The 12,500-nt window shown below is 28.4% G+C and overlaps 1 protein-coding gene across 2 annotated transcripts in view; it reads right to left on the bottom strand.

Annotated features, from left to right (window-relative positions):
- Positions 1 to 11,718: 11,718 nt before the first annotated feature.
- Positions 11,719 to 12,500, bottom strand: part of LOC101235666 (dixin) — a 16,369-nt gene continuing 15,587 nt past the window's right edge. For both annotated transcript variants that reach the window (XM_065788566.1, XM_065788567.1), the window contains 2 exons: positions 12,172 to 12,280; positions 11,719 to 12,087 (listed from right to left, as the gene is read on the bottom strand). In XM_065788566.1, coding sequence (XP_065644638.1) covers positions 11,989 to 12,087; positions 12,172 to 12,280 — 208 coding nt within the window. In that variant the 3' untranslated portion in view covers positions 11,719 to 11,988. The remainder of the gene's footprint in view (positions 12,088 to 12,171; positions 12,281 to 12,500) is intronic.

The following is a 12,500-nucleotide window of genomic DNA, read 5'->3' as shown; positions in this document are numbered from 1 at the left end:
TGTGTGTGTGTGTGTGTGTGTGTGTGTGTGTGTGTATATGAATGTATAGGCGCTGAAGACACCACAAGCATGTCATCATAGAGTATTGTAATAATTCTTTTCTTGCTTTGTTAAAAGTTTAACTTATTTAGTTGGACTTTTATATATCAATAATAAGGATTAAAAAATCATGTTTTTTTTTTGTTTGTTAATTTTAGGATTACAATGACAACATCCTTTTGATGGCTATTGTATATTATTTAAATCTGTTTATATGAACTGTCATTAAGCAAAATCCAGAAGTCACTGACATTCGCTTGCAGACTACTATGGAGGAGACAAATATCTCGTTTTTGTTGTGGTTGCCCCCTCAAAACAGCTTGTTGATATTATACACACTATAAATTTTTTTATACATTTAACCTGGAGTAACTTTCTAGTTCAAAATTATTTTGGGAAATGTTGGCTGTCTATATTGAAAAAAAATCTTATTTTATCCATAATGGCAAGTCAACTATTGAAATCATTAACTTTAAATGAACATAAAGACATTTTTTAAGAACTTTTTTGAATGAGTAGTACATAAACTGGAACATATTTTTATGTACTTTATAAATAAATATATATGTGTATGTTCATTTTTAGATGTTTATTTTTTGTTGGAAACTATCCTGAAATAATCAAAACAGTCTAAATAAACACTAAAATGGTGTGAATTAACACTAATAAGGTGTGCAGCATGAAATGCACCAAAACGGTGTAAATTAACGCTAAAAAGGTATGCAGCATGAAGTACACTAAACCGGTGTAATTATCACCAAAACGGTGTAAATTAACACTAAAAAGGTGCGCAGCATGAAATACACCAAAACGGTGTAAATTAACACCAAAACGGTATAAATCAACACTAAAAAGGTTTGCAGCATGAAACACAACAAAACCGTGTAATTTAATACCAAAACGGTGTAAATTAACACTAAAAAGGTGTAATTTAACACCAAAACGGTGTAGATTAACACTAAAAAGGTGTGCAGCATGAAATAGATTTGTAATTTGAAACAATTGTGTAATTTCACACCGTTTCGGTGTTTTTATGCCGCACATCTTTTTAATGTAATTTAACACCTTTTAATTAAGAGCATAGTTTTCTTGGCATTTATCTTGATGAGAATGTTACATGGAAACCGCATATTGATTACATTTGCACTAAAGTCTCTAAAAATATAGGAGTCCTATATAAGTAAAGGAACTATTTGAAGAAAACCATTTTAGTCCAACTCTATTACTCGTTTATACATAGTTATATTAACTATGCAAATATTACTTAGGGGAGTACAAGCAAAAGTAAGTTGCGTACACCTTATCATCGTCAGAAACACACAATGCGCTTGGTTTGTTTTTAAAATCGACTTTCTCATTCAAAGTTTTTATTTAAAAATGTTTAATTATTTTCATGAAGTGAATATGCATAAATATTATGTTTTATGTTTCAATGTAAAATCAATCATTTCACATTTTTGAAGATTTTATTACCTTAAAAACAAAATATAAGTATAAAATGATAACTTACTCTATAAACCTTTTTGTCGAACAAAACTCAATCAGTTCTGTATATGCTTATCGTGCACCTAATCTCTGGAACAAAATCGCTTTACCTAATTTTGATTTATCAATTACCTTCCTAGTCTTTAAAAAGAAATTAAAATAATTTATTCTCTTTAATGACAATATTTTGAAATACTTTTAACAATAAAAGATTTATATAAACACGCTCTTTTGTTTTTTTATTTGTCATGTTTATTTCTTTATATTTATTAATGACTTAAGTTATATTTTATTATAACGTTTTATGGTTCTGACGATCTTTTATCAGATACCATTAAACTAGCCTACTTTTTTCTTTTTTTTGTTGTTGTTATTTTTATTCTTATTGGTGGTTATATTTTTTATTATACTTTATTAAAAGTATAAAAATTTCAATATTTGTAAATGTTAAACTTCATATTAAAAAAAAAATGAAAATAAACATATACAAAATGTATGTGTGTGTATGAATTTATATGTATATGTGTAAGTAAACATTTGAAAATAATTAGTGTAAAAAGAGCGAAAAAAAATGAGAACAACTATTTTTGGGCAAGGAAAATTTTAGTTAATATTTGCTTGATTTTATTTTCTAATAACAACTATTTGCATATAACTGATCAAAGTTTAAATTAAAACTAAATTACAAATCAAAAGTGAGACTGTCTTTTTTTAATGAAATATAACTTTGATAATACTATTCTGTCAGTAAATGTGACCAATCTTTTAAAACGATTTTTTTTGTGTAATTTGCTTTACTTTTATTCCACAACAAATTTAGATAATATATGTCAATGGGCTTTTCGAGTGAGTTTTTTATTTTTATTTGAAGAATTTTATGTTTTTCTCAGATCCTCAAAATTCAAGACTTTGCCGTGAACATCTCAGGATTTTCTTACCCAATTTCCATGAAATTTTTAAGAGTTGCTTTTTTGTTGTTGTGATAATATGATAATCCAAAAAAAGATTTTGAAGTCGAAATATGGTCAAAAACACCTTTTTTTTTGGTCTTTTTCTTATATGAGAAAATCTGTTTAATATATATATTTAAACAACTTTAAAATGTTAGTAAATGGTTTCAAAGTTTTTAAATGTTTCCTGGTGTTCCGCAAGGTTCCATCTTAGGCCCTCTTTTGTTTTTAATATATATTAACGACTTGCATAAAGCATCAAATCTTCTAAGTATTATGTTTACTGATGACACAAACTTATTTCTCTCTAACAGTGACATCTACCTACTATTCTCCGTTATGAACAAAGAACTTCAAAACATATCTAAATGGTTTAAAAGTAACAAATTAACATTAAATGTAAACAAAACAAAATGGATTTTTTTCCACCTGCTCTCCAAAAAACATTCTCTACCCCAAAATTTACCAAAAATTTTTATTGACCATAATGAAATAAAAAGAGATTTTGTAACTAAATACCTGGGGGTTTTCATTGACGAGAACATCACATTGAAACATCATATTAACTATGTCTGCTCGAAAGTTTCAAAAAGAATTGGAATTCTATATAAGGCGCGTACTCATTTAGATAAAAATAATTTAACTAAACTTTATTATTCTTTTATTCATAGTTATATAAGTTATGGAATTATTGCCTGGGGTAGTACTGATCAAAGCAAGTTACAATGTCTCCATCGCCGTCAGAAACATGCGATCCGTGTAATTAATTTTGCGGATCGGTTCTCAAGTTCCTCAATATTTTTCAATCAAATGAAAATCCTCGATATTTATAAACTAAGCGTATGTATAAATTTATCTTTTGTTTATATGTGGAAGCATGATTTATCTCCTTTAATTTTTAAAGACCTTTTTATTTTGAAACCTTTAAGCAAGTTTAACATGAGGAATAATAACTATTTAAATGAACCACTCTGTCGAACAAAATTCAATCAATTCTGTATCACTTATCGTGCAGCTCATCTCTGGAACAAAATTATTTTGCCTAACTTCGGCTTACCCCTAACTTATTCTGTTTTTAAAATTAAATTAAAAGATCTTATTCTCTCTATTGAAAATATCTTAGAATATTTTTAATTTGTCTTATGATATATAATAATTTTGAAATGTATGTTCAATCTTTGTTTTATACACTTTATATATTTGCCAATTTGTTTCTATTTATCTAAGTGCTATTTTAATATTTTTGTGTTAATTTTTTACGTTCTCTTATTATAAAAAGGCGTTTTTATAATACTTTACGCACTCTGTTTTGTAAAAGGCTTCTGACGATAAGATCATTTGATCTTCTTTTAGAAGCCTTGTTTGTATTTGAAAAAAATATGTAATTTATATATATTACGTTAAATGTAAACAAAAACTAACGGGAAAAAAAAAAAAAAAAAATGTAATCTACTATAAGTAATCATTTCTAAAGAATTCTTTTTATAATAGTGTCAGCAAATTCCACAAATGTGTGAAAATTTACCGTAGTAAAGACATTTGCGTCTTCCTGTAATTTAATTTTTGGTATAAACTGAAGTTTGATCATTTATTTCTGAGGAGTCTTTATTGATGAAACACAGTGTTAAATGAGAAAAATTTTTGCTAAGTGATTTTATAAAAATATATATATATATATATATATATATATATATATATATATATATATATATATATATGAGGGTGATCCAAAAAAACTTTTTTTACTTTTTGTTATTCCTAAGGTCTAAATGTGTTCATTTATGAGAGAAAACATTGTACCAAAAAAATCAGCCAAATCGGTTAATATTTAATGGTCGTGCTGGGGCGATCTTTATACCCCTCTAAAATTGGAATTTTCAAAAGTTCAGTAAAATATTGACCTTCGTTTTCTGTACACATTTTGGTTATTTACCGTTCGATTTTAATAAAATAAAAACGAAAATAAAGCTCTTATTACACATAATAATTTTTATTAAACAACATTAAACAACAACAGCTGCTCATTGTCGCCTGGTTTGTTTAGCACTCAATGTTGATTTTTTTGCATCTGGTTAGACAGCCCTGTTTTCTGAAACTAAATTTAGCACATACTTTTGCTGCTCTTCATCTTTTGTTAAGACAGCATTAAAGTCTTGTACTAACTTCACCCCTCTTTCGGCGCAATCATTAACAACTTTAAGAGGCTTCACTACTTCTTTAGAGTCGGCATACGACTCATTGTTTTTCCAGTTTGAAGGATCTTCTTCAAGAAAGGAAATGACAATATTTAAGAAATTAAAAAATGAAAGTGATTTACACGTTACAAAGTCCTCAAGGGATTTACTCATTACATTTGTAAAATCTGATAATTTCTTTGATTGCCTATTATTGTCTACGCATTGACGCTGAAGGACAGTTATCATTTTTCTTTTAACTTCAATCTCTACATCATCACTAAAAAAGGCCAAAGATATAAGTTCTTCACTTAAATACCATAGATGCCGCTTCATTGCCTTGGTTGCAGCGGTCGCTATATTTTCATTCATTTCACGATATTCCTCAATATTTTTTAGAAAATCTAAATCATTAAATGGGACCGAGGCACTGAGTGGTGCAGTAAACCACTGTCGAACATATATTAACGCAGCAAACATGCCAATATCTCTTACTGCGTTTAATTCATGTTGCACATTTTTAAACTGATCTCTAACCATATTTTAATTGAATAAATAAGTTTTGCCATCCACCGAGCATGATGGAAGGCTCCAGGTGCTTTAAATCTTATTCTACTTGGAGGTTGCTCTCCTAAATATATTAGACATAATTCAAGAAGTTCTTTATAATCATCTCGTGGTTGTGAGTCTTGCAAACATTTTTTTAAGAAATTGATTATAGACGATTTTTTTTCAATCAAGACGTTTGAAAGATATCTTTCAACTTCTTCATCTTGCACTGTTGGGCTAAAATCATCTTTCTTGATATTCTTCCAGGCTTGTTTAAATCGTTTGAAAATAGCAACATCTGGTCCGGACGTTGTTGGAAAATAAATTTTAAACACAGATCCTGCAACAATTTCAGTAACGTGATGACGACAAGCTAAATTCAATAGTTCTTTTCCTAATTTTTCTTCAAGTAAATTACAAGCACCTTTCTCAGATCCTGTATTACTAGCTGTGGTATCAAACGACATGCCACAGAGATTATTAATAAGATTCGAAGCGTCCCATTCATGGAGGGAGGCTAAAACTGCAGTATCAATGGCTTCTCTTTTTAAATCAGGAAGTTTTGTCACTCCCAGAAGTTTTTCAACACCACGCCCTGTTATTAAAACTGAAAAACGCCCAACATTTCCACTTTCATCGATGTCTGCCATCATTTTTCCATCCCAATGAACTACGAGAGGTACATCCGATTTGAAACTTTCTTTCGTTTCATTGTAATGAGTTTCACGATAATCAGTTCTTGCCCTATGAAAAGTAGTAACAGATATAGAGAACTCTTCAATGGGAGCTCCTAAACTTTGCATTGTAGCTGCTATAGTTCGCATTGCCATACGATTGCTTACTTTTCCTCTATCTAAGGAAGCGACAACTTCAGGGGTAATAATTTTTTTTATAAAACGCTTCCTTTTCAGACCGGAGCTTTCTGCAACATCATCTTTTCCTTTCAAAACTACGATATCATCATGATCGCTACTAGCAGAACTTGAAGGCGAAGTTGAATTCTCAAGAACAACTACTTCTTCAGAGCATTGTTTCCTTAACGCTTCTTTTTGCAAACGTTTATCCAAACTTATCTCTCTGCAAACTTTATTTTCTTCTTTCTCTGCATCATCTTTATCAATGGAACCCAAGACCATGTTTCTATCATCTCGTTGATCTATGAGAAAATCGCGATCTTCAGCAATTTTTATTAAATCAAAAACATTAGTTGGCGCAATATCAAAAAGTTTCATAATTCTCTTTTCAAAGTCTGTTACTTTGCTTCTAGCAACAGCTGATTTCTTATTTCTGTCTTTTAATAGATCCGTATATTCTTTATGAAATTTTTCAAGCCTTGTAACTGCATTATCCTTTCGAATTGTAGGAATTTTAGCTTTTTCCCGAATTTCACAAGTTGATTTGATAACTGTTACCGAACTTTCATGTATACTCAATCCTTTCACCTCATGGTGAAAGAAAAAACATTTTAATACTTCCAAAATCGTTGGAAGCTTAAGATGCGAAAGCATTGATATTGGTTGACCAATTAACCATTTTGCTGTAGAACTGCGTGTTCTACAGCAAAATGGTTAAAAATTCATACACTGTATTAAATTTTCTTTAATACAGTGTATGAATGAAAATATATTTTGTTGTCACCTATATTTCCAAACAAAATTAGTTTCGTTGAAACTCGCAATTATATCACTTTCTTAAAATACTGTAATTAATATTATTAGTCAAGCAAAATAGATAAACTATTGTAATTTTATTTCAGGAATCACAACACTCTCGATAAAGTCTCGAACTGAACTAAACCATATAATAAACCAATATAATAAAATATAATGAAATTTTGCTTAGTTTGCAATTTATTTTGCCGCTTTAATATGCATTTAAAAAGGAAATGTTGTTTAACAAAAGTTATTATGCGTAATAAGATCTTTATTTTTGTTTTTATTTTATTAAAATCGAACGGTAAATAACCAAAATGTGCACAGAAAACGAAGGTCAATATTTTACTGAACTTTTGAAAATTCCAATTTTAGAGGGGTATAAAGATCGCCCCAGCACGACCTCTAAATATTAACCGATTTGGCTGATTTTTTTGGTACAATGTTTTCTTTCATAAATGAACACATTTAGACCTAAGGAATAACAAAAAGTAAAAAAAAAAATTTTTGTTCATTTTTGGATCACCCTAATATATATATATATATATATATATATATATATATATATATATATATATATATATATATATATATATATATATATATATATATATATAGGCTTTTATAAGATATATTAAATGAAAAGAAAATAAGTTCTCTTTTTAATAGAAACTGAAATGAGTTGATTGATTTCACTATAACAAAATTATTTTTAAAAATGTTCCAAATCATTGGTCCTCAATACGTTATACTGTACTCTTAATACTTTGTTTATTACCGTTGCAATTTATAAGTGAGTTGTTTATTAGATCTTAAAGATCAGTTATCGTTTAAATTCTTTTTAAATTTGTTTTCAAAATTTGTTGGTTTAAGATGCATAAAATGATATTACGTAAATATCATGTGTTAAAATATAATTACTTTGTGACATTCATCATTTTCAGGTCCCTCTTAGCGGGTTTGCAACATTAATAAATTTATATCATAAGCATACTTGATTGAGATCAATTTTTCCTTTTTAAAAGTGTAGAATGATCTGCGATGTCAAAGGCCATAGACAGATCAATAAATATTCCTAATGTAAACTTTTTTTTTAAACCCATTTTTTTGATTATTTCTAATAATTTGAATTTTTTTGATTGGTTACTTGATCAATTAGCTCAATAATATTATATTCTGTTAAAATATTTTTCTGAAAATAAATTTTTTAGAATAAGAAGAGTTTACTTTTTATGAAATGACAAAAAAGTTCTTGTACACATGAAAAATTTTTAAGAAATAAGATGTTACAGATAAAAAGGCCCATAGTTGAAAATGTTAGAATTATCATTACTTTTAAGTATCGGTTATACTTTTGCTATTTTTTATTTATCTTGAAAGTTCACTCATTTATAAAAAGTTTTAAAATATGAAACAAGAGCTCAATATTGATTTTTTTGTTTGAAATAACCATATTGTTTGAAATTTCATCAAAACAATTTATTTGCTTTTGAAGGATAAAAAGCATCTTTAATTTCTTTTAAAAGTCAAATAGTAAACCATTGGATAATTCTAAATAAGTTTTAAATGAATTATGTGGCGGTAAAGTTTTTGCTAGCTTTAGTCTAACGTTAGTAAAGTAACTGTTAAACTCTTTCGAGGTTTGATTTTGGCAGTTATATGTAGACTCATTAACAAACTCATTAGCAATCATTATAATATATTTTAAACTTGTTTTCAGAACTTCTTCCGCAGTTATTTTTAAGTCACTGCAGATATTTATTGTAGTGACTGACTAAAAGTCACCGTCAGTGATTTTTAAGTCCATGCAGGTGAAAAAATCATTCAGTTGTTGACTTGCTCTTAGAAAATTTACGTAAAGATTTGTCTGTTGTTTGACAGGTCCGTATTTGTTTGTGTATTTACAAGGGCTAGAATGATCAATTTCGGAGCGCTTGATGGTGTCTGGACATTACTTTGACCTAAAACCAAAACTTAAATATTTCATCTTTAAAATAAACTTTGTATAGAAATTTTGTTGAAACTTTTAAATTATCTGCTTTAAAGAAATTAAAAACTTGTAAAAATTATATTTCCTAAAATGTTTCTCGTCTCATTTCTTAAGAGTAAAGACTTTCTTTCAATATATATGTAAAAAATATTTAAGTATAAATGTTCACCGTGGGTAAGTGTAAGTGGAGACCCTCGGGAATAGTTGGATGTAAAGGATGTTGTCATTGTAATCCTAAGTTGAATAGTTTATAGCAGGTTGTATAATATATAATGAATATATATATATATATATATATATATATATATATATATATATAATATATATATATTTTAATTTTATTTAGGTGGCCCAAGAAGTCCTTACGGTCTTATCACAGAGCTTAGCGGATGAGCATTTAATTGGAAATTCACGCCTCCTTCCTTACCGATATCGCAAAACTTGCCCAGAGGTGGGTTTGAACCTCGGATCCTTTGTTTCTGAGGCAAGTGCGCTACCACTGCGCCACGGCTACTCTTTTCTATTTCAAAAGATTGTTTAGTATATATTATTAATAGATTTAGTAACAAAACGTTTATATTATAATAGCTATTTACAATAAAGAATTATTTCCTTCCAGAAATAATTCTTTATTGTAAATAGTTCAAAATGCAATTTGTTTGGTTGCTTTGGCATCTTTTGCTTCTAAATATTCAAGATTTTCCCTGAACTTTATTTGAGAGTATTGGTAAGGTGTTTGGTGGGGTAAACGTTTTTCTAAAGGGCTAAAGAGCTTTCTTAATTGTAGTTTGCTCTTCAAGAGGATATTTTTTTTGCAGCTTTGAACAACCAATATGCCAGATTAGGCAAGAACACATTGTGCCTTGTGTTTTAGGTTTCACTTGTATTGACTTAAAATCAAACAAATAGTGCAACTTCTTTCTTCTCTTGTTTCCTGTCCAAAGTATTCTGAACAATTTGCAGAGTCCTTGTGGTACCCAAGAATTAGTAATGTTAATCTTGATTATGTACAGTTGGCATATTCGATCTGCTTGGAAGTGGTTATTTAAATTAATGATACTTATCACAGTTATAATGACACATTAGATGAGATCTTATTTGATGACACAGTTTAAATACGATTTTTACTGCTCTTCAATGAACTGTTCTTCAATTCATAACATCTTTTTCTTTCATAACATCATTCATAACATCTTTTTCTTTTTCTCTTTTGTGTCACGGCAATTATTTTTATCAGACTCTTACAAACTTTGTTTCAAATCAGCCATAATCTGTAGAGATTAATTTTTGCTCTGAACTTTTCTCCAAAAAGTTATGCATAAACCAAGTTAAACCACGCTTTAAAAAGAATCAATATTTAACTAATTATATCTAATTTAATTATATTTAAATATATTTAATTATATCAATATTTAATCAAATATATTAATTAATATTTAACCTATATTAAAAAGAATCAATATTTAGGTCTAGAAAATGAATTTTTTGGCCGACAAAGTTAAAAGATTTCAAAACTTGCATCATAGGGTAACTTGATATGTATGCTATCTTTCCATTTAAGAGCCGTTCTTGGGTCAGCTAGGTTGCTATTATCAGGATTCACGATAAATATATACATACATATATATATATATATATATATATATATATATATATATATATATATATATATATATATATATATATCGATATTCAATAAGTTATTCGACATATACAATTACTCCATTTCTAGGTTAAATGTGTCTATCATATAATAGAGTAAAAGCGGGTAGAGTGAAATAGAACCCGGCCCCGGCTATGTTTTATCAAACCCGTTAGTAGAATGAAATAGTTATGAAAATGTTTATTCTTTTGCTCCGACTTATTTATTGAATAAACATTTGCAAATGTTTTTGATCGATCAAAAACATTTGCAAATGTTTATTCAATGATCGAACGTGATCGATCATGTTGCGGTGAATATTTTTTCCGAATAGATGATATAAAACTTTTATACAAAATAAGTAATTTTGTTTTATAAATAGTCAAATTTTCCGTCTAGTAAGAAATTTTTTTTTTTAATGGGCCGAAAACTCTCGGAAGTGAAATTTGCTGGCATTAAAATGCCAATTATTTACTTGGCAAATAGGGCTTTTATTAATTCATAATGCTTAAAGTGACCAATGAAGCTTTATAATTTTTTCTTTCAATTTTTTAAATCGAATATTTTTAAATTTGTTCTAATATAAAATGTGCCGCAAAAAATCTTGTACGCAAAAAAAAAAATAAAAAAACATACACCAAAGAACACGTAGCGTTTGCAGTGGCGAAAATAGAGACAAACTTTCAATCATTCAACATACCATCTTTATGGGCGTGTCAACGACATAGGTGGCTTTTGTTATTGACTATTTGCAACACCAAGGTCAATCTCATCTGTTTTCCAACAGTACACGAGAGAAAGATACAAGCTTTTCATCCGGTGGAGTCATAATTTAAACATCAGCGCCGTTAACAATACTTCATTACTCAGAGCCGCTTTTTGCAGCAAAGCATTCCAACACACTGCAAAGAAAATTTAACGGACCAGGTATTAACAAAAACACTTCATGACATTTGTGGAATTTTGATGAAATTGGCTTCTCTGGTGATCAAGGAAAGCAACACAGTTTGCAGACGTGGTGCAAAACGACCATTAATAATGAAAAAATCAATTATACAGTTTGAAACTGCATCAATGCTGCTGGCTATAGTCTTTCGCCATACATTATTTTTAAATCAAATAAAAGTCTGTACAAAAATAGGTGCTTAATTGGTTGAGACGATGCCGGATACGCAACATTTCTGATTGAAAGGTTTTTGAAATCATCAAAATGGTAGTGAAATTAATAACTCGTTAATTGAAATTAATTACACTCGTATATACAAATTTACATTTTTAATCTTATAATTTTAATTCTATAAATTTGTGAAATCGTATCTAAAATATAATAAATAATTTAAAATTTTACAAGTATTTACAAGATTTAAGTATGTGTATAAAATATAAGCAAATGAAATGTTGGTACGTTCAGTTAAAAGCACGTCGTTTAATATGCTATGATTCTATGCTTAGTTATCAGCATTACCATAACAAATAAAATGTAATGCCATTAACTTATGATATATTATCAATCGTCAAACTTATTTACGCCTTCCATTGCGCCCTTTTCAATCCACGCCACCACTTTGTTTTCAATTCCAGGTAAAACGTCTTTATCAAAGAAAATCTAAAGAAAATAATCGTTTTTGTTATCGTAAGTAATTTTTTCATTTACAGAAAATAAATCCAAAATAAGCTTTAAAATTTAGACCTCTTTCCATACAAAGCCAAAGTCGCTATCTACGGTTTTGAAAAAGTAACGATAGGAACCTGGTCGATTGATTAATTGCTTAAAATCGTAAAGAGTCATGACGCCTAACCTTGAAAAATATGCAATTACAAGTGATATTGCAATTGCAAGGAATATTATTGTAATTAAAAGTAATACTATTTCAATTAAAAGTAATATTATTATTATTACAAGTAATATTATTGCAATTACAAAGTAATATTATTGCAATTACAATTAATATTATTGCAATTACAAGTTATATTATTGCAATTACAACAAAATGTTAAGAAAAAAAAATTTATATTAGC

Source organism: Hydra vulgaris, chromosome 01, assembly GCF_038396675.1.
Source record: "Hydra vulgaris chromosome 01, alternate assembly HydraT2T_AEP".
NCBI lineage: Eukaryota > Metazoa > Cnidaria > Hydrozoa > Anthoathecata > Hydridae > Hydra > Hydra vulgaris.
This window is presented reverse-complemented; position numbering and strand designations above follow the sequence as displayed.